This window comes from Homalodisca vitripennis, chromosome 2 (genome assembly GCF_021130785.1).
Source record: "Homalodisca vitripennis isolate AUS2020 chromosome 2, UT_GWSS_2.1, whole genome shotgun sequence".
Taxonomy (NCBI): Eukaryota; Metazoa; Arthropoda; class Insecta; order Hemiptera; family Cicadellidae; genus Homalodisca; species Homalodisca vitripennis.
The window spans coordinates 71,674,418-71,697,958 of NC_060208.1; the positions used below are offsets into that span (position 1 = coordinate 71,674,418).

The window sequence follows — 23,541 nt, forward strand, 5'->3', positions numbered from 1 at the left end:
AATTTGGTATACCACTAATGAATTAGTTTCATCTTTCTTCGCGGTGATCAATACGGACATTTATGAAATCAAAAAAGGTTATGAAAGTTTAGCGTTATTGAAAACTCTTAATGTCATAAGTCAACATTGTAATTCTTTAAGGTAGTAATTGTGACTGAATAAGGCATATTTTAAAGGCTTATTTTTCCAATTATTATGAGGAGGAGTTAAATCTAATCTTAGCTAGGACGAAATAAGTTTTGAGAATATACTTTTGATAAACATTTCTGAATTATCAAGCAGTGTTTGTTGTACATTTCAAAAAATTCCTAGGAGTAGAAGAAGACTTTGGAGGTGTACAACACAAAATTAACAAAACTTTTTTTGTAAAATTTCACTTGAAATGGAAGTACCAAAGATATATATTGGATAAAATGTAATATGGTTTTTCCCTAAATATAAATATAAAATGTCATCAATTGGTACTATTGTTTCAGCACATGTTTTTAAAACATGTTACAGTTTTTGAATTACATCTTTTCTGATTTAGCATTTTTGCAAGACATTAAGAATAGATTTAACTTTCTATGTCAAATCAAAACATCTTTATTCATATTATGTGCAATAAGTTTTCCATACAATGAATAGTGTCACAATACATGAATATTACACATTTTTATTTATATATAATTCTATACTAATTGTTAATAAAATAAAGTAAAAATTAAAGAATATTAATGAGCGTAATTAATACTTTACTAAATGTATCATTATCATGTAATTTAATTGTCATGCTGATAGTAAAACTCCTCCAGAGAATAAAAAGCATTTTTTATCAAACATTCTTTTAACGTTGATCTAAATTTGTTAGTACCGTGAACAGCATGAATTTCTTTTAGAGCCAATTATAAAAACTTTGTTCCAGCTTAAGAAGCTTTCTTCTTTAAAAAAATGTTAGATTATATTGAAGCAAAACTATGTCATTTTTATTTCGCGTATTATAACTATGTGTCATTATTAAGTTTCAAAATTACAGTTGTTAGTTCTGACATATATTACACACTCCAGTATGTACATACTATATACTCTTAAAACTCAACAATACAAAATCAACAACACCCGAAACACTAACATCGCAAAGATTAACCAGCAGCTATGGCCAGTTCGTACCTGCTCGTATCTGGCCATCTCCTCGACACAAAGCAGCTCATGCATCCTGGCTCGGTAGTTGTTACGTGTAAGCCGTTTCTCGCTGATGGTGGACTGGGTGAGTGCGAATGTGTCGGCACGTGGCATGGGATAAGCGGCTAGCAGCTCCTGTTCTCTGTCCAGATCGGCACTGGTCACCGGTACTACTGGTGAGCTGAATGGTACCAACTGGACGTTGGCCTTGTCCCACCGCTCGGCCGTTGAGAGCACCAGCTCCTGTTCATCACCAAGTCAGTTATTAATTAATCCTGACAATACAACATTCAGGTCATCAGTACTACTGGTTGTATGAGCATATCTGCACATTGGGGTCCGAAAAAAATAATTAAAATAAGCAATGTGTAATATTTTTTCTAAAACTATCTAAAACAATTTAGTAATAATCTATTCACACATATATTTTATCCTTTATTCTTATTCTTGTCTAAATAGAAACCAAGTTGATGTTATACCACTGTATTCAGAAAACTCATATATTTGTAAAAAAATTTTACTTTTTAAATATATAAATTACAATTATAGTGAAAATAAATTATTCAATTAAAGATTTTGTTTCTATTATTTTAAACAAATAAATATTAACTTTTACTGCTAGAATATTTTATTTAATTATATATTTTACTAAAAAAGTATAAAATTCTAAACTACAAATAGTTAAAATTTCTTTTTTAAAACAGCTACAACATTTAACACATTCTAAAATCATAACTAACTTCTAAATTTATCTTTATTTCCTTCCTTCCAACTGTGATGCAAACATTCTGATAACTGATAGAAAATAGAAACAAGTGATGAAGAACGTAATACTTCATAAACTTCATTACGTGCCACATTGAAATTTGAATAATTTTAAAATAAATACTAAGAAACTTATGCAGCTGCAAACAAATAAAAGCACAGTAGTCTTAACTGTATGCCATGGCTGATGATAAAAACATCTTCCTATGTACATTTTAAGAAATATATCATGACATACAGAAAACAACCTTCAGTTTGTAGTGCCTAGGCTTCACTTCACCAATATATTGTCACAGTATGGAGAGCAACAAGAAATTGTACTAAATCAAATTGTTCTATTTACAAATAAAACTTTTATTTCCCCATGCTAGTCTAGTGTGCTTGCATTTATGTCTGATTGTTATGGAGGACTTTCCATACTTATTGAGGGATTGATATAAAGTATACAAATTAAAAAAAAACTTTTACTAATGTAAAATTACTTATGTTTGAAATAATGTAAAATATCATGTCTGTTTCCTGATAGAACAGTAGATCTTATTTAAATTTAAATCAAAACAAACAAAACAAGAGTTTTTTCTTATTTTACTCTGTTCTACAGCTATGTTTACATAAATTAAACCATTTTAAAATGTTACAGAAAAATGTAAATTAAACACTAAAAAAAGAATATTAATAACATGAACACAACTGTATAGTGAAACAAAGAGTTGCATTAAACAAATTGGTACATCAGGATACAGCTTTTAAGTTACCAAATAGGAAGAATTTGTAAACAGAGGCATTTTTAAAAGGGCCTTCAGAAGCAAAATCAACTATGTGTATTAATTACTAATTTTGTATAAATATATCTTTCTAATGTTAAAATAAAACAAACAACAAATAAAACTGTTAAAAATTATACAAAATGTATTGATTAATTTCATTTTATATTATGAGAATTTAAACTATAAAGTACCAATTTGTAATTTCTGTTTAAAAACACAATTAGCAAAAGTTAGCAGTAAAACATTAATATTATAAAAATGGCTCAATTATTTTTCTACCATTGAGAAATAATTTTACTAAAAATGTGAATCTACAAATTGGCTACAAAAGCATAGCACGTTAAAAATTCAACTGTGTATTGCAAATTAAAGAGGATTTTTATTTTGAACACATTTGTATCAACATAAATTCAAACACAAGTATACTTTAAAATAGAGATAAATATTATTGTAACTAAAATACTTTACCTGAAATCTAAACTTGAACCAATCCCAGTAGTGTTTCTCCATATTATTAACACATTCACTGCGGGTGACGAGCATGCTCGTCATGCGAAAATGGAGCGCCGGGCAGTGGACAAAATGGACGAGCGAGCTCGGCATACGGCAGCTGCTTCCATATTGCCTCAGTGTCAGCTGAGCAGTTGCCCGGGAAGGCTGTAACACTTATAGCGAGGTGTGCCTGTTTCGATGAGTCAGTTGGTGCGATTTGTCACCGGTTCGCCTGCATTTTCTGTCACCGGTAATTTTGTCATCCGCAGTGAATGTGTTAACATGCACTAAAATTATCTTACAGGCACTGATACCTGGAATGGGGAAATCTTAGCAACCCATAATCAAAACGTCAGTATGTAGCAAGTGTCAAACTAGACAAAAACAATCACCATCTTTATCTCCTTGATTTTCTCAGCATCTGTGACGGGGATGACGTCCACACAAAGGTGCTTCACCAGGACTGGCTCAGTACCCACATCAAACACCAGGGATTGCCGGAATGTACCGTAGATATCAGTGGAGAAGCCAACTTTCACGATGTGCTCTAGAGGTTCGCCCTGGTCACCTCCCACCTCCTCTAGCCCGCCCGACCACTCTTGGCCACCCGCCATCTCGCAGTTTACCAGTGACCGTCCAGATTGTGTCCCAGTGCTAGCCACCAATCTGGGCAACACAAAAAATATCGTTGTACAAACCAAATTTTCGTTATAACCTTGCAAGGATGTTTAATCACTTCCTTAACAAATTGTGAGTTGTAAATTTTGAACCAGAAAACAAGTTATCAATGTGATTTGCATACATGTAGTCTCTCTCATACACAAAACTGTTACCTGATAGATGGCAATGGTAGCATGATTGTGAGCGTTGACACCATTCACACTTGTAGCTGGTAACATGAATTCCTAATGGTTTAAAATTCTCAGGCCATAATTGTTAGTGTACTCAGGGTGTCTAGCAAAATGATTAGAAGAAATTCCTTGACATTTCCATACAAAAGATAATTTTCCATACCCTATAACTGATAGTCAATGGTTTTTTAAAACTTAAGTTTTATTTATAAATAATTTGAATGTCAAAATATAGTTACAAATACTGATGAAAATACATTAGTAGTTTAAAAAATGAGTAAAAAGCTAATATTTACTTTGATAACGTTACAAGTAGATCGGTTCAAAGTTAAAATGATAGTGCCTGTATTTGTAGTATATTGGGATGTTTGGGATTTATAACCCAACCCCAGAAAGTTTCAGACGGTCTACAGAACTTGTCTTGCATCTTCTGAATACTCGAATGTAATATAGAAATTTTCTGATAACAAGATAGGATGTCTACTGCTGAGGAGTGACTCAGTGACTTTCAGTGAACTTTTAACCAAAAATTCAGTAACCTTTTTTGGGTCAATTAATAATACAAAACGTTAAGCAACATTTTCCTGAATATTTACTTTTTTTAACACAAATCATAAATTTGGTTATGCATTACAATGGATGGAAACAGTTATTATCAGCCACCAGTTTTATAATAAATTGAAGATCACATAGCTCATTCCTTCTATAGAAATATGTATTGTTCATCTGAGGACTACAAATAATTGTATGTAAATATATCAAGTATGTTCTGTTTACAATATTACATCCAAATGCTCTTAAACAAATTTTTTATTATTACAATTTTGTATAAAATAATACCTGTGGCTTTTATTGAGATATCTACTTTAAGAGATTTTTCAATTGTATAAAAATATTGAGTATTCCACAACTGAGCCTAAACAACAGACCATCCACATAACAGGTAGATTCATGTAATACATAAAAAGTTAAACAATTTTGATCTATTTAGAGATCCAACACACATAACTCTTTTACTGAGCCCTCCTAAACAACAGACCATCTACTGTAGATTCACATAATACAATTTTGGGCTGCTTTCAATAACTGTCTTTTAAGAGTACCGTCAGTAAAGAACTTTACATAAATATTTTTAATAGATCCTTAGTTTAATTCCAGAAAACCTAAATCGGTATAATATTATGTTTTACAACAATCTAACATGTAATAACTTACTTAATACAATTCCACTAAACATACAAATTTTTGTTCATCATAGAATTGAGAGAAATTAGAAGTAATCTGAGGGACAAATACAAGATACATAAAAAAAACACCATTTCTTACTGGACAAATATTTTACCCTAAACTCATTTATCACGAATTTAGAGTAATTTATAAGGAATATGAAGAAATGTTCAATTAAAAAACTTGTATGTTGTATCAATCGACAAAGATAACGCTTTGCTGTTATACTGACTAGTTTGTTACTAAATAGATTTAAAAGCATATCAGAAGTATAATAAAATAATTTTCACAGTTTTATTTTCTTGTAAAAATAAAAATTGGACAGCAAATTTTACACATATTTATAGAAGATTGGCTTACTTGAGGAAGAAATGGTTACGGTGGGCATCCTGTAGCAATGCGACTGCTCGCAGTGGCAGCACTGTGTGTAACGTGAAGGTCCACTCGCGTTGGCTAACCTTGCTAGAGACTGTTGTAACGAGGTCATCGCTGCAACTGTCTGTCACACCTTCCACCCTCTCTCGCATCACCCTGTCTGGACTGGCAGCCTGTAGCCACCTGCAAAACAGTTAACAATGAGCTTACTGGTGGCGAGTTGGCAACAGTGACGAGAAAGATTGATTACAAGTGGGACCTATTCATTCATTGGTCTACCTTACTTCTGGCAGTCTACGTTTTATAGAAGCTACCAAATTTTCTCACATTATATTATACTAGTAAAATATGTTCTAAGTATATTACATACTTTTTCCTATTCCAAAAACTTTTACCATTTGATGTATTCCAACAGGTTTTATCAAAACTAATACAATTTGCATTATAAATGAAGAAAAAGAAGTTAAAAGGAACTCTAATCCTTTAATACATAGCAACAATTTGTTCTGATCTAACCTCAGTCTGTTAGTCAATTCAAAGTTTTTTATAAATGTAATGTTATTTGGTTGAAGATTTAACCAATATATGACTTATTAATTATTGTTATTAGAAAACATCAAATAAGAGAAATATACCAAAATAATTAAACAATTAGATTTTTCTGTTTTAAATGGTTTATTAACCCTCTAAGTGGCAAGCGACGTCTGAGACATTCTATTTACGCCGCCGTGACGTGGCAAGCGACGTCTTAGAAGTCGCTTCACATTGCCGCTTATTGCTAGGCAACCGATAATCATTTTTACGCCTAGTTTGCACAGTTGCGTTCACCACTAAATTTCAAATACATTTCATATAGTATCATCAACATCACGATGAAATAATCAATGGTACTAACTGAAATAATCCTAAGTTTTCTCCCACGGTCTGTGGCAAAACTAGCTGAGTAGGCCTACGTGACTGTTTCGTTTCTCTTGGCTTGTACATATAGCTATATATTTTCTTTATTATTATAACATTGTCTATCTTTTTGGTTTGTAATAAATTTGGCATTGTTTTTACGATCTTGTGTTAGTTTGTTTATTCACTGTTTCCTGGTACCAAATTTCATTTTCAAGTTTGATCACAAACAAAAAACTAAAAATAATAATTTACTGTAATAAACTGATCTGGTAGATCTGTAGAAAAACTCTTTCTCTTCAAAATAAAATATAGTATGCAAAGATTCTACAGCATTTAGGTTGTTTTTTACCAGTTTCAACAAAACAACTTTTTTTGCTATTTTGCAAAAAATTTTATTTTTTTATAATTTTCAAACTTTTTCCTTTGGTATTTGTAGGTAATTATTGTTTCTACCTTTGGTATATAATGGATTTTCTGTAACTATGTTTTTATTATATTTTACAAAGTGTCAAAGTTACAATTTTAGTTCGGTCAATCAACATTTATTGGTTTTTCACATGATAAGTCCAATTCAGGTTTAAAGAAATCATTTTATTTTGTCATAATATGAAAATTCAACTCTTTCTGAAGAATTCAGTACATGCAACATGACTAGGTTAGAGTAAAAAATATATTTTTGGTGAATTTCTAAAAAATACTCTGCAAAGTGGCCAAAAAGAGCTTGCCACTGTGGAAGTTTAGCATTGCCACTTCTAGGGTTAAACCTGTTTTATGTGACATTTGTTTGTACTATGAGTTTGAAATTTTCATAAGATAAATTTTCATTGCAAAACATAATTAATTTGTGAACTAAAACTATTAACACTATGAAAACTATTAACACTATGTCAATGTGTGATATACTAAGACTAATATGGAAATAAGTGACATATTGCACATAAACTCCATTATTTATCTGTTATTATTTTATAACATCTGGCCAGATGGTGGACAAGATTCTGGAATTCATATGATTCATATGCATGCTATGCAGGCATCCCTTGGCAGTATTGTGGTGCACATAGATATCACTTTAGTTTAAACAAAGACTTTGTAAAGGGAAGGTGATTGTTTTCGCAACCCACAAATTAAGTTTTTTTAGAAAGACTAATTATTCAATCACTACATTGAAAAAAAAAACACAAACCAATACTGATAACATTTTATTTTGTGAGGCCTAGTTAAACATATAGAAAGCTTGTAATATCAAACCTCATTCTACCTCGATTATACTATTAACCAAAAAATCACAAACCTGGAAAGGAAATGAGACCTATAGATTCATCAATAAACTCTCCAACATATTTACTATCTAAATGGTTTCAAACCAGACTGAAAGAGCTACCACAATCTCCTTTATTGGCAATATAAAACAGATATAAATTTTTAAATTTAGAAAAAAATACTGAAATTGAAGATGACGAATACTTAGTATTTTTGATGTTACTTCTCTATACCCTAATGTATCTATGAAGACTATGGTTCTTTTAATACAAGACTGGCTTCAGTTTATACATTAAAAAAACAAAGAAGTTAAAGAGTATTTGCTTCTAATTAAATCTATATAATGTTCAGAACTGTTTTTAATTCAAAAGCTTACCCTTTGTCTTGCTTCATTGCCAATATTTTTGTGAGTCACTTCGAAATTTAGTTAAAGAATCTCTACCATACTTTCCTAGAATTTGGATTTGTTATGTTGACGATATATTTGCAGTGTTCAACAAAAATAAAAGCCTTAATAAGTTTATAAATCAACTAATTTCATTTTTTACTCCAGCATTAAATTTACTCATGAAATTGAACCCAACAACTCACTTTCCTTTTCAGATAAGCGATTAGAGTTCCATAAATATACATATATATATATATATATATATATCGTAAACCAACCCACACTGATCGTTTTAAAACAAATGAATCAAATAGTCCACCAGCACAAAAACAAGCAAACAAGCAGTCTTCAGTCATTCATTGATTTATAGATTATTAAACATTCCTCTATAACAAGAAAGATTTAAACGAGAACTGCAGTATATAAAAATTGTTGCTGTTTGTAATGGATATAAAACAGATTTAGTTGAATATATGTTTAAAAGAAGCTAAAAAGAAACATTACAAAAAGTCAAAGAGAACACTTATCAATTAAAGACGCAAATACAAATTGGATTAGTACTACATGGACACATTTATCAAAAGATATGCATGGGAATCGTATTACATAAATCAAGCAAGCAAAGAATATTTATTAAATCAAGAAGAGGGATCAATACAAAATGCAATATTATTTTCAATTAATTACAAAAATAACTTCCAAAGTTTATACAGTATAATTCCAGTGTTATTTATTTTTATTTTACACACTACGCCACACAGGACAAATTAATATTAATATCTCATACGTCTAGCTATTAATAAAAATAAACTATTTTACGTTTTGTATTTACTTTTGTAATGTGTCTGAAAAAGATAGCCTTGTTATTGAAAGGCCTCATAAAATAAAAAGTTATCAGTATTGGTTAGTGTGTTTTCAATGCAGTGGTTGAATTAAGAATAGCAAACACAAGCTCCTGTTCAAAATGTCAACAAGACTAATGATGTTTACTTTGAGTTAGTTACATGTCAGCTGATGCGTCCTGAAAAATTTTGTTACTCCAGCTTTTCTTTCAGGTGTCTCAAAAAATTCTATAAGATAATACAAGTGTTATCCAGAAAGTAACCTCTGTTTTGAAATAAAAAGTAAATCACAGAAGATACAAAAACGTTATTATATACGATTCAAGCACTTATCATATCTTTAAACAGTCTTTGAAATACCCTTTGTATAAAAATTTACCATCCTGTCACAGCATTTTGAAACTCTTTGCCATTAGCAAAATAAGACAATGTTATTGTAATTCTCCAACAAGTTTTTTTTCTATATTTTAAATAAGTAATTTAATTTAATTCTCCATCTTATCTTAAATTTATTTTTCCTCCATTAAAAATGTTTCCTTACTATCAGAGATCAATATTTATTGATTTTGCTATGACACAATTACCTATAGCTCACTGCAAAATAGTGCTGTGGTTTGTAAGAGTCCCATGTATAAAAACAACTGTCAAAAAGCTTAAATACTCATAATTTCGAGTAAAATTTTTGGGGATGGACCTAAAACTTCTCAGTATATCAGACATCTCCATGAACCCTACACTGGCAGTTACTTTCTGGATAAACCTCATAATTCTATTTTACAAAATTGAAAGCACAACAAATAAAAAAGGCAAAAATGTTAACAATTTTATTTCATTTTTTTCATGACTGACAAAAATGTTACGGTATTGTGTTAAATGAGCAAATAAAAAAAAAATTATTTTCCATTGGAAAATGATTTTTTTTAGATTGAAATTATCAACAACAAAAATTGACCAGAAACAATACTGCACAACCATAAAACATTATGGAATACAAATTCAATAATTATTGTTACTAGTATTTACTCATTTATATATATATATATATATATATATATATATATATATTTAATTCAAGAAATGTAGTTCTCAATACATAAATTACTTATATTATTGAATAAATTACAAGTATAAAAATAGTATTGTATAACATAAAAAAATAATAACTTAATTGTCTTTTTCAGATGTCAGCTATCATATATTCAGAATTACATAAAATTACACATCACTATATCTCTTTCATTACAAAAGAAGTAACATAAAAGAGAAAAAAGCAAAATAATCAACAAAATTAATTATCAAAAAGTCAACACAGCTACGAGGCATGTTTTAAAGTAAGTACCGTTTTTAAATTATGCCACCGCAGCGCTGCAGTTGCCGTTTAACGCATGCACGTAGTGTAGCTACATCAGTTGGGAAGCCACAGACGCCATTACGACGCCGTTTAATCGAGTCTTCGTTCGTTTACGTGATTTTAAAATGCCGCCAACTATCAAAAATCCCGCCGACTGTGAAGTGCATGCTGTGATTCGTTTTCTATGTGCTAAAGGCTTAAAAGCAATTGAAATTCATCGTCAAATCAGTGAAGTTTATGGTGAAAACATTATGAGTGAAGGAATGGTGCGGAAATGGGTTAGGGCCTTCAAAGATGGCCGCACAAACGTTCATGATGAGGAACAAAGTGGGCGACCTTCAGTCATTACAGATGATCTCGATCAAAAAGTGGACTGTAAAGTGAAAGAGAACAGACGGTTCACAATTTCGTCCTTAGCTGAAAAATCTCCTGCTGTATCAAGAAGTGTTCTCTACGAAATCGGAAACTGTGTTCACGGTGGGTACCAAAAATTTTGAATGATGAGCACAAAACCAAACGATTGGGCAGTGCATTGAGCTTTCTCGAGCGTTACAGTAACGAGGGCGATGATTTTTTAAGCAATATCGTTACAGGCGATGAAACGTGGGTAGCCTACGTTACACCAAAATCAAAACAACAGTCAATGGAATGGCGGTATTCAACATCCTCTAGAAAAGTCAAATTCAAGCAAACAATTTCTGCCCAGAAAATCATGTGCACTGTCTTTTGGGACAGGCAGGGTGTGTTGTTGGTCAATTTTCTCATGGTGAAACGAATAATGCAGCCGCGTACTGTGAAACTTTAAAAAAAGTGCACCGCGCAATCAAAACAAAAGGCGTGGCATGCTGAGTGCAGACGTTGTTTTGCTCCACGATAATGCTTGTCCACATTCAGCAAATCGAACGCAAGAGCTCATCACTTCATTTGGCTGGGAACAATTAGACCATCCTCCATACAGTCCCGATCTAGCGCCTAGCGACTACCATTTGATTCTGCACTTGAAGACGCATTTGGCAGGGAAGCGTCATTCCAATGATGAAGTAAAAACGTCTGTGCAACAGTGGTTGTCCAGTCTGGCGGCAAGATTCTTTGACGATGGCATACAAAAGCTGGTCCCAAGATACGACAAGTGCCTTAATAATAATGGAAATTGCTCTTTCAGGTAAATAAAGTTTTGTTTAAAAAATTTACTTGTTGGTTATTTTATATCAAAATGGTACTTACTTTAAAAACATGCCTCGTATTAAAAAAACTTTAGTTCAGATTTAAAAAAATGGAATAGAATAAATTAAGATAACAAAATATATTGCAATAATTGAATTATTTAGAAGATCTGTTATTTAATTTTCTATAAGGTGTATCTAATTACCAAATGAACATCTAATTATTAGGAAAACCGTTTTCAATCTGATTTAGTGGTCCACACAGTAATATCAAACACACTTCTCTCATGATTGTATCATGTGGTTTTGTGAGAACAGACTTTAAAAGCCAATTTAATTAGTCTTTGAAGACCGATGAGGTTAAGATCCATGATACAAATTGCAACCACTCATTAAATTATTTTACTACATACATGTAGGGAGAAGACTTATTTTCATTGGGGGGTGAGGAGAAGGTGTGCAGGAAGGGGGAAACGTCTTCCAACCAGTACATTCCTGTAGTTATGACAACCAGGCTTTCGCTTGTACCACCACCCTTCCACTCCCCAATACCACAGAACTAGGTAATGATCGACATATATAGGTCAGGTGATAGCAGGAGGATTGGCTAGAGAAACAAACACATTCCTTAGGCTCGCAAAGATATCATCTCTCTATTGCTTTAACTTTAAACAAGAGGCCATACTTTAGATATTCTGGATTGTTATCTGACCAAGAAATCTGACTCACCTTTCCAGGAGCTGTTCAGTGTAGGATTTTCCGTAGAGTTCCTTCTCACTGGCACGCTGCAACTTCATACGCCGGTACTCAAACCTTTCAAGCCACTCCTGCAGCTCAGCAGGTCCATGAGCCTCCACACACTGTGCCCCGTAACGGCACACACCGGTGTCGGCCCAGGACTCACACTGGCTGTAGTTCTCCGATGTGTATCTGCACAATAACATCTCATCAGCTAACAACCTTAGATTTTTCTGACTAAGTTATTTTTAATTGTAACTTTTTTAATTTTACGTATGTTAATTATCGTATTTATAAAAATAATTGTGAAGCCAGTGGAAGATGTTTGAAAACTATTCCTTTGTTTTAAATATGATTATGTCTAACAGTCTATGTTTGTTTCCTTGACTTTATTGATTGCATTGCTTGTGTGTATAGACAGTAAAATACTATTTACACTATCCATTATACATTTATGTAACTGATCTTTTGACTTCCAAAATCCTCTGAAAATGATGTTTTAAAACAATGTCCATATCATAAGACAAAAGTGACTGTAACTAAAGGGATATTAACCCCTTAGTGCCTTTTATCAGGTTAATACATCGACTAAAGAAGGACCACTGACATAATTATATGTCAGTGGTCCTTCTTATTAAAGTGAAAATGTGTTGTACCTGGATTTTTATCAATTTAAAAGATGTATGTCAATTCAAAAAACAATCAACAAGGTGTGTTTTGCTCATTTTTAGTTTAAAAATCATACTTTTTTATTTTTTGTACTTAAAATTGACTTAAAATTGAATTGATAACTTAAAATAAAAAATCAACATATAACAAAATGTGGTGGTAGTATCAAAACAGTTTGAACCCTTGAAAATATGAAACGTGTTCGACAAGCAATGTTGAGAAGTCCAGGTTGATCGGCCATACGACACACTACATGTCTTCGATTAGGGGACGTCGTGAGAAGGGTTCTCCAACAAGATCTTTTATACCACCCTTACAAAATACAGGTTGTTTAACCTCTTATTTCAAGCGTATCCGATTTTGTGAGGTTATGTTTGCCAGGTTGGAAGTAATTGATAACCAAGTTAAGAATTTGTGGATGAGTGATGAGGCACACTTTCACCTCTCCAGTTTTGTTAATAAATAAAATTTCAGATACTGGACAAATGAAAATCCTCTATTGTTTCTTGAAACACCAATTCACGCTCAGAAAGTGATAGTATTGTGTGCGATTTCGGCAAATGGAATCATCGGCCCATAATTTTTTTAGGATCATGCTGAAAATACCATTAACGATAATACTGAGCGATACGTTGCAATGATCCAGACCTTCTTCACACCATAACTTGACCGGTTTTTTCGTGAATGAAAATACACTTTTCCAACATGACGGGGCAACAAAGCCACACTGCAAGAATTTCAATAAATGCTGCAAATGCTTTGTTATATCACTTTGTTGTATCATACCTTCAAATGGGGATATCAATTGACCCCCTTGATCTCCTGACCTAACTATCTGTGACTTCTTTTTGTGGGGATACCTATAGACGATAGTGTGTTCAACAGATCCACCCAATACAATCCCAGCCCTCGAACAATGGATTTGTGACGAGATTGCAACAATACCTGTCGATACGCTTCAAAGAGTTATGCAAAACTTTCAAACTCGACCTCAAGAATGTATAAATGTCAACAGAAGGACATCTGCCAAATGTAATATTCAAAAGATAATTTTTTTGACATTGTAAATCAAATGGCTAACCTTTTGTTACCTATTTATGTATAAAAAATTGTTAAATAAATAATTCCATAACAATAAAATAATTTCATAAATCTTCCTATTTCATTGGTGGATCCTGTATATAAGATTGCTGAAAGCCTATTAAAAATCTGAAAACATTTATGAATGAAATACTGTACATACAGGGTATTTTCATTTACTTCACCTTTAAACTAAATGAAACTTTTTAGTGTTCTATAATAAACTTGCAATTTTTCTGGAAAATAGAGTACAGCATCACATGGTTGAATAAAAAAACACAATATAATATAGCTCAGATACTATTACTATTTTATAACTTAACTTGAAATTTATGACCCATATACATAAAACACTCAAACTAAAGAATACTGACCCACGAGGTGGTGGTCGCCACTTCCAGTCTCGGCCCTCGTCGGACATGATGACTCTTTGGTGACTCTCGGTCTGACAGTGAGCTCTAAGGTCGTTCCGGTCTGCAAACGTCAAGCAGCAGTAGGTGCAAGAGAACCCACTCATTGTCACTATCTGTTGTTGCTGCTGATGTTGCTGCTGATGTTGTTGCTGCTGCTGTTGATGCTGTTGTTGTTGCTGATGTTGATGCTGCTGCATCTGGATTTGATGTTGCTGCATCTGAGTAGTTGAGGGTGGGAGCACCTTCATGTCTTCTGATATTCTCAGAGCAGCCACTGTGACAGATTTTTACTAAGTTAACAGAGACCATATTTTTCAGCAGAACAATCATTCAATCTAACATCATTCTTTTTTTTAATAAAATACCTATTTTTACAGTTTACTTTTCTTCCAATAGTATCAACAAGAGAGTTTATTTTATGGCTACTAGTGTTTTATCTATTCGGGAAGCTATTTGGATTCATACTGATAAATTGTTGAATGCTGATGTTTTTATTTATTCAACACAGACACACTACTGTTTAGTAGTGCACACATTCTCTCTCCCCTCACTTCCCCTCTTTTCCACCAACCTCGATGTGATATTGGGAATACGCCAGCTTTATCAGAGATCCTTTCCTACCAGAATCAGGTTAGTATTGAAAATATACTAGTTTGACCAACAATTCTATCTCGTCAGCCTCAAAGAGGGATTTGGAATGGGCCGAATTAATCACCATCATTATTTTTAAATTTATCTCAATGTAGTATTGGAAATAACCATTTTCATTGACAAGTTTTAGTAATTCACTTACTTCTTTGCAAGCCTTATCACCAGCCACAATACATACTACTGCTTTAAGACACAGTCTTATCTTGCTAGCTTTAAAGCGATACTGGAAATATAGTGGAGGATAGCCAGTACTAAGAATACAAAATAACTTTTTTGTTTAAAATCTCTATTACAAACCACAAGACAGGCTTGGGAATATACTGTATTTGTTTTAAAACCTACTTTGCCAAATATTAACACAATTTGTGGAATGGTTTTGCAAGCAGCCCAGTCTTGACAATCTTAAAACAAATTTGGAGAATTCGATTTGTCACCAATTTACTTCATGAAACTGAAGGTGAGATGTATTAAGGGTAAAGAATTTCTGATAAAGAGATATTTGGTAAGTAAGATTACAGCTCTCATGGGGAATTTTTGTGGGAGAGGGGTTGCTATCACTGTTATGTAGTGGGAAACCAGTGAAAGCGAATGAGCAGTCTCAAATGCTACACATTCACAGACTTGTGTTGTGGCTAAGATTAATGATAAATGTCCTGATTAAATTTTCTGCCAGGAGCGAAGTGATAACTAAAATATTGTGAGTTGTCACGTGATGAATAACACAGATAAGGTCAGCATTGCCTCGGTAGTCTGTACATTCAAACGAACAAGTGCCGGCTTCACCAAGTATCAAAACCTGCCCAGTTAAACCCATGTTAAAATTTAAAATAGTGGTTAATAGAATTGTATGTTCCAGATAATAACTTGAATTCTATAACAAGGACAATGCTGAATTATTTTAACTGTCTGGTTAAGAATAAAAGTTACTAAGATAATTTAATAGCAACTTCTTTCATATAGTTCTTAAATTTATACTCAAACACAGTACACTTGGATTTATCCTGTACACAAATTTGGTCTTAATTGGTTGACATGTTTTCGAGTTACGAATTTTCAAAGCTGCAGTTTGGTTGAAAAGCCCCAAACAACTATACCTTTTTTCGTTCTTTCTGACATAAAAACTGGAAGTTATGGAATTATTTTTAAATAAATTGCTTTATACGTATAAGTGCAGAAATGAACATGCTCAATTTTAATGAACTCCTGCTATTGTAGTTCTACTAGTTTGTGGTTAATATTCAAACTTGGACAGGGTGTCCAGCCAACTTCAATCATTAAATTCCTGTACAATTTCCGCATTTTTAAGTACATATACATATCTTTAAAGTTCCAGGACGATCAAACCAAAAATTGCAGTCCTTACGAGTCTTTCCCAAGACTAGATAATGTTTAATTACTGCCTTAAAAACATATATAATACATTAAAATGATTCATTTTTTTAATTGTGTTCTTTCTATTGTTGATTTAAAAAAAATAACATTTAAACATTTTGTCCCAATGACATTATTTGCATAAATTTAAATTTATTTTGAATAAGTGAGGGATTTGAAGAAGTAAATTAATTGTCCTGTAATACTTTTTTATCAGCACAAATACAAAACAACAAACATATTACATTCCATAAATTAAAATAGAAGAGCTATTTATAGTAGTAATAGAAACATAAGTATAATGTTTCTTGTAATCTAACAACAAATTATGGCAACCACGAACTGCCATACATGACCACAAACTAGACTATGTAAGACATAGATGGACTAAATGATCGGCTGTCACGATGCCATGGCACTTTCACTGTTGGCACTCGCCACTCGGCCATAAACTGTCAACTCATCACACAACCCTTCTACCTTCTATTCACAAAAACTGTGCTGTCCAATATCCTTGAACTTGATAACAAAAAAATCTGTGTTAGCTGTGCTTAGTTTATTGTTAACTTTTACACATTTTGCTCAAAATTCCTGTACATATCCCGCATTTTCTCTGCACAAAGTAAATTTAAGTACAAATCTCGCACTTCCCACATTTTCCACATACTGGACACGCTGCCAGATATCTATGCTTTTTATTTAAGAGTGATGACTATTATCTGAATACTAAACAAAAAGAAAATCTTGTTGAAAAAACAAACACTTTTCGAATGACGATTAGTTGAAAATTGAATTGAAGAACTGAGTGATAAATGAGGCAGAAAACTTCTATAACACACAAACAAAAATTGTATCAATAGTAGACAAATGAACTGAGCTGGTCATCATGTGAAAATATAAGTATTGTTCACTACAATGTAAATAAATTTTCTATAAAAATTGTTGTTACTTTACTTGCATATAGCACCTGTAAATATATAAATACACTAATCATCAAACAAATTCACTATCTGAACATTAATATGACACACTAATTGTGCAATGCTCTCTTTTTATTTTAACACTTTTTGCTTCCAAGTTAATTTATGACATTTCCCAGATCCTGAAAAACTAAGTTAAATTGTGTTTTTTTCAAGAATGGATTACTGAACTAAAAGTACAATCAAACTGTTGCTAGAGGCAGAATGGACATTACACTAGTGAAGTAAAGCGAGTGACTCATCTAAACATTGCAAAATACAAAGTAAGCACTGATTTGATTCCAGGAACTGCACTGAATGAATCATTACATTTTATCTTTCATGTATCTACAATGGTTTAAATAATACCTTAACCATTAACAAAAAGCCAAAATTTAACAAATCCATGACTGTACACATATTTTTAGGAAAAGACAAATATACTGTACCAAAGTAATAACTATTAATGTGTTATCAATCTCAATAATAATATTATTACCTAATATATTTCTAACAGTCAACATATCAACGAATATGATCATAATTATAAATCATATTTTTATATATATATATATATATATATATATAAAAGTATATATATGAGGGGTCTAGCTCACTTTTGAGTGCAACAGAAAATCAATGTAAATTCGTGTACAATGTACCATAAATGAGTCTGAGAAATCTAACAGGAAATCACGACTGAAAATAACCGAATCTATCGGTGTTTTCTTCTAATTTCTTAAGCTGTCTACTGGAAACTTAGTCAAATCTGCTTCAAATCAATCTATTGGAAATGTTGTTGAATCTGCTATGAATAAACGAAAAATCTTCAAAATCTTAATGAACAATTTATAAACGGAAAAAATGAAATGAGCTCTTTTTTACTCGAGAAGTCGAGTAAAAACTTGCGAATGAATAACGTTTTCGTGGTTCTTCATTTACTTTCTCCAAATGTACTATGAAATCATCAAAAATTTCTGGTTTGAAGTCATAATCAAACTTTAAGTCTAAATAATAAAAAAATCACAGGTAATTTCTGTCCATAGTAAATATACTTATTTAGACCAACAAATCTAACATATTCTACAAATAATATCTTGATTTTTTTCAATTTCTCTAAGAGATAACTCAACATTTTTATTCTTCGATATTATTACCTTTTCTAACAGAAAAGGTTATTCAAATAAAGTCTGCTATAATTTTACGGTATATAGCGGATAAAATATACTGTATGGTAAATAACATGTAAAAAATGTGTAGGCACACCTTTAAAGTGTAGCAGTACCATTTTAAAACTGAAGACAAGTTAAGGGAATTATTGATAGCTTCAACCACTCTAGTGGTCTAGCTTGTGAAGATACTACCATATGGTTTTCTCTACTACAAGGAGTTTGGCATAAATACTGTATACCGGTTCAACACAATGACAAAAAGATGCTGTGATCTAAGCACTCCGCAAAACAACATTTTTTCCTGTAGAAAAAAGCCACACTCCATTCTGCCATGCTACACTAGTAGACGCTGCCGGTGTATCATACCCAATTAGTTACAGTAAGCTTTCTGTCTGTTCATAACCTATGTTTGTGGTTAATGCATGAATGTTAACTAGGTACTTAGTGAGTTATGATTTTGTTTATTATTTTGTAATTAAAGAATGACACTGAAATTTATCCAGATTATATGTTGGTGCAAATAAGCCAAGTTTAAATACATTATAAAAAGTTATTTCAGAGTTAGACTTATTATATTACATACATTATTATATTATATCAAGCTATGAAATGTCAATCAAAGCTAATGCTAATAAAACATAGGTAGACAAGTAGTTTTAGGCTACTACTGTATATCATCAGTAAATCTCAAAATGTTTCCATTTACAATGTGTGCATAAAACACTATTACTATCATAGCATTTTATTTTTTTATCAACATGACATTATTATGCATTATTATGTTATAAGATTATAAGTTATACAAATTGATTTATATACGTTTGATTAATTCTTGATTTGACATAAAATGTAACTCAAATATTTTGCTTTTTATATGTGCAAAATAAAAGCGAATTTTAATTTTAAGCCTATCTATAAATTTTTATGAAATATGCTACTACCCAAAATTTTTATAAAGAAAAATCTGATAAATTAGAATAGATTTAGATAAAATTTGCTTCTAAATAATCAATTTTGTTCATAATCAGGAAATATAGGCTAAAATGTAACTAATATGTAACCAAAGTATTGACTATCCAAAATGTGAACCTAAATTTTAAAATTGACCAGGTGTTTGTTTTGCTATGTAAACATTAAATTGTAACACATTTAAGCAAAAACAAAAGAGATGCATCATCCTATCACTCATTTCATATCATGTTAAGTCAGGGTCAATGATACAGGCAGATTTGTGGAAAGTACGCTGTATAGTTTCAATCTTTATGATAGTGGGTAAAACCAAATGCAAATCACAGATGTTGTCTCTTTCATACCATAGTTATTAATCTGATAATTTAATGTTCTTGGAGGGCACTTCAAAGACACTAACTAATAAAATCAAAATCTAATCCAGAATTCACTCAGACCATCTTTATGAACATAATTCTGTATCTTTAGATGTCAAATGGAAATATCTTAAGAACATACACACGGTTTACACATTTGATAAAATCAACTGGTCTCCAAAGGGTTTTAAAACAAAATTTTTAATATTTATTTATTTATGAAAGTTTAATTCTGAAATATTTGATTACATGCAGTGTATTACACTTTTCTAAATATCACATAATTTAACCCTTTGAATGCCAATGTTCGATTTTACCAGACATTAAAAGTTGGCAGAGAAGTGCCAACGTCCGATTTTACTGGACGTTCGGGGAAAAAAAATCACTAAAAAAAACTTAATACAGTATTTTAAAACTAATATTATATTAAATTGTTTGTAAAACTGTTCTTTTCAAAATAAATTGTTATAGTATACTTCTGATCAATTGACTTATATGAAAATCAATCTAGAACTAACATATAAACATTTTTGGTTGACATGGCTACCGGAAACAATGTGACATTAATTTCTTAAATGTTGTACAACTCACTCATTATTGAAGATAATGATATACATTTTTCAAGATTGAATAATTGAATACTCTTTCCAGTGATATGGACAAAGAAAAGGATATGATTTTTTTGGTAACGATAATTAGGTTCAAAAATGAAATTTAAATAGATTCTGGAATTTTTTGATGTAAGTCCATGTTAATTAGGCAGAGTTTTCAAATACAAATTATTAAAAAAGTATGTTGATTGCAAAACGCCTTCAAAAGTGGCTGGCAAAAAAGCATAAAACAGGGCATTTTACTTAAAATTAGCGTATCTATTGATAAAAGTAAACAATAACTATTTACAAAACTGTTTATTTTAAATAAGTTTTAAATTCATTGTAAAATGTAATGAAATTGAAAAGTTTAATTACATTTTAGTATAAAACGAGATAAATATTTCAATCTAATCACAACATTACCACACAATGAAGAATAATAACAAGATATGTAGTAGACGTGCACGCTCATGACAACCGGGAAAGCAGTATTACACGCTACGGATATATTTGGTTATGGCTCTCTAGGAGATGCAAAACTGACAAGCAGATACTCGGACTTAGACAAAGGGCGCTCGCCTCCCCGTGCCGCAGAGTGAAGGTCATTTATAAATACCTCCTTGGCAACTGCTATTTAAGCATAAGCATGGAGCGTGCACCAGGCATATCAAAGGCCTTTTGTGAACTAAAAAACTCTCTAAGACACATAATCTATCGTATTGTATATAACTGTATTTAGCATTTTGGTCAAAGCCTACCATTCTAATACATCCGTCTACGGCGTGGGAAGGGTTAAAAGAAGTCAGTAAATTATTTTAAAAAAAAATAATTAATTACACAAAACAAAATTAAACTAAATGGTGATATCTGATTAAATGGAGGCCACCCATTGAGAACATGCTGGAGCTGTTATATGTTTCATAATTATAAAGATTGTAAAAACATCTCTGTACTTTGTTATTATCCGGAGGCCATTATTATGGAAATGTTTCTTACCTAAGGACCTAAAAAACTATAACAAGCAGTAAATAGAGACAGTGTCCTTCTCACCGACATCGACATCCACACACACAGATCAGCTTTTGAATGGAAAAAAACAAGCGATTGAGTATATTGCATTCGATCACCAAATCAAATAATCGTGGTTCCATATCTTTATTGTTGGAAATCACGAAGTGACGCCTGGTGTCGAGAGAAAATTCATGGAATTGTTCTCAACAAGCATCTAATGTTTGGAGCCCACATTGAACAAGTTTATAAAAAAAGGCAGTTCTGGAATTTTCATTCTGAGGTGCATGTTCTATCTGGTCAACAGAAAAGCTTTGATTGCTGCCTACTATGGGATTATCTATCCATACTTCTTATCTTTCATATGGTGTTGCTGTTTCGAACCATTAAATAAAAAAAAACTTAAAATAACAAAAATAGCTGTTCAATAAAAGCAGACGTTTTTCATACAGAGAGCTATTTAGAGAGAGCAATCTCTTGACACTTTGCACGCCATAAATAAATCCATTAACTTTGCTATAACGTCAAGACAAGTAAAAATTGTTGTTTCTTTAAATTCAATGCTAATTTTTTTATAACTAAATTATAAAAGATAAAAGCAAAAGAAGTATAAAACAGGGCATTTTACTTAAAATTAGCATATTTATTGATACAAATAAAAAAGATCTGTTGATAAAACTGTTTTTATTAAAAATGATCTATTAATTTCAAATAAATTTAAATTCCATTGTAAAATGTAATTAAACTGTAAAGTTTCACGTAATGACAAGTAGCAGATAAAAACAGAGTGGCCTCTTTTTGGCCGACATAGTTCCCTTTTAGGAGGCAGAAAAATAGTCATTGTAATTACATGTAATTTTCACAGTAAGTTGAATAAGTCTGTTATTACACATCGCGTGCGGCACAGCCATCGGTGATCGCCACACATCACTACTTTGCCGATCGCCGGTGACTGCGACACACGCACACAATGTGTTAAATAGTAGTTTTTTTAGGTCCCCGGTAATTGTTTATAACATTGTGGCCTCCAGATAATACCACAGTACCCATTTTATGAACTCTTCCAGAACATAATTGTTCACTTTTTTGTAGCCTATTGAATTTCCAGGCATTTTCCTTTTTTATAAGGTACTAGTAGTAGAACGGAAGCATACAAGACAATCGATAGTATAGTATTGGTTTGCCCTGTCATAGGATGTTAGGCTACAAATAATGACTGTCTACTCAATTTATAAATAGGCTATTATGTATTGATAGGATGTAATTAAGTTAATCAACAATTACATCAACAAGTACATTCAGCTAAAACTGAATAGTTTTCTATTGACCAGCTCCTACACCATTTGATATCACATTTAGCATCAGTTATACCAGACTAAGATGGTTGGTTTTTACAAATTATCAGTTTTTACTGCTTTGAACATGAAATCCATCTCCACATAAATTAAAGCCAACATTGGTGATTATAAGGAGTAGAGTACGATAAGCGGACCCGGTTTTTATATCGAAATTGGCAAACGATATTACTTAATCGTAACCATCGATATAATCAATTTATACTAATTCATTATTTTGAACTATTAACTTAAATAATCTACATCAACAGCTGTAAACATTCTAAAATAATACACATAGGACAATATTTGAATTTTACATAAGTAATTCTGATTATTAAAAATGGCAGTCAATTTTAGAAAACTACACGACGTTGCTTTTTCGTGGCTTAAACATGTTGAACTCGTACCGAAAAACCCATTATGTGAAATTTGTGGGAAAGAAACAACTGTAACTATGAGAGAAGTAAATATGGTCGTCTTCAGTTTTCCTAATTTTTTTATAATAATTTGTTTGATCACTGTAAATATCTAATTCATATTTTAATTTAAAACATATGATTGTTATTGAGGACTATAGGTACTTTTACATCGATTGATAGTCTAGGATTTGAGGTGCGAATATTAGGTATCGATGACTATATTCTTCGATATAAAAAACCGGGTCCGCTTATCGTACCCTA

General features: G+C 31.7%; 1 protein-coding gene across 2 annotated transcripts in view; it reads right to left on the minus strand.

The window, feature by feature from the left end:
• LOC124354141 (probable helicase with zinc finger domain) overlaps positions 1-23,541 on the minus strand; it is a 57,188-nt gene that overhangs the window by 32,614 nt on the left and 1,033 nt on the right. For both annotated transcript variants that reach the window (XM_046804388.1, XM_046804387.1), the window contains exons 2-6: positions 14,407-14,719; positions 12,275-12,475; positions 5,624-5,821; positions 3,578-3,851; positions 1,150-1,404 (exon numbers count right to left, since the gene is read on the minus strand). In XM_046804388.1, coding sequence (XP_046660344.1) covers positions 1,150-1,404; positions 3,578-3,851; positions 5,624-5,821; positions 12,275-12,475; positions 14,407-14,719 — 1,241 coding nt within the window. The remainder of the gene's footprint in view (positions 1-1,149; positions 1,405-3,577; positions 3,852-5,623; positions 5,822-12,274; positions 12,476-14,406; positions 14,720-23,541) is intronic.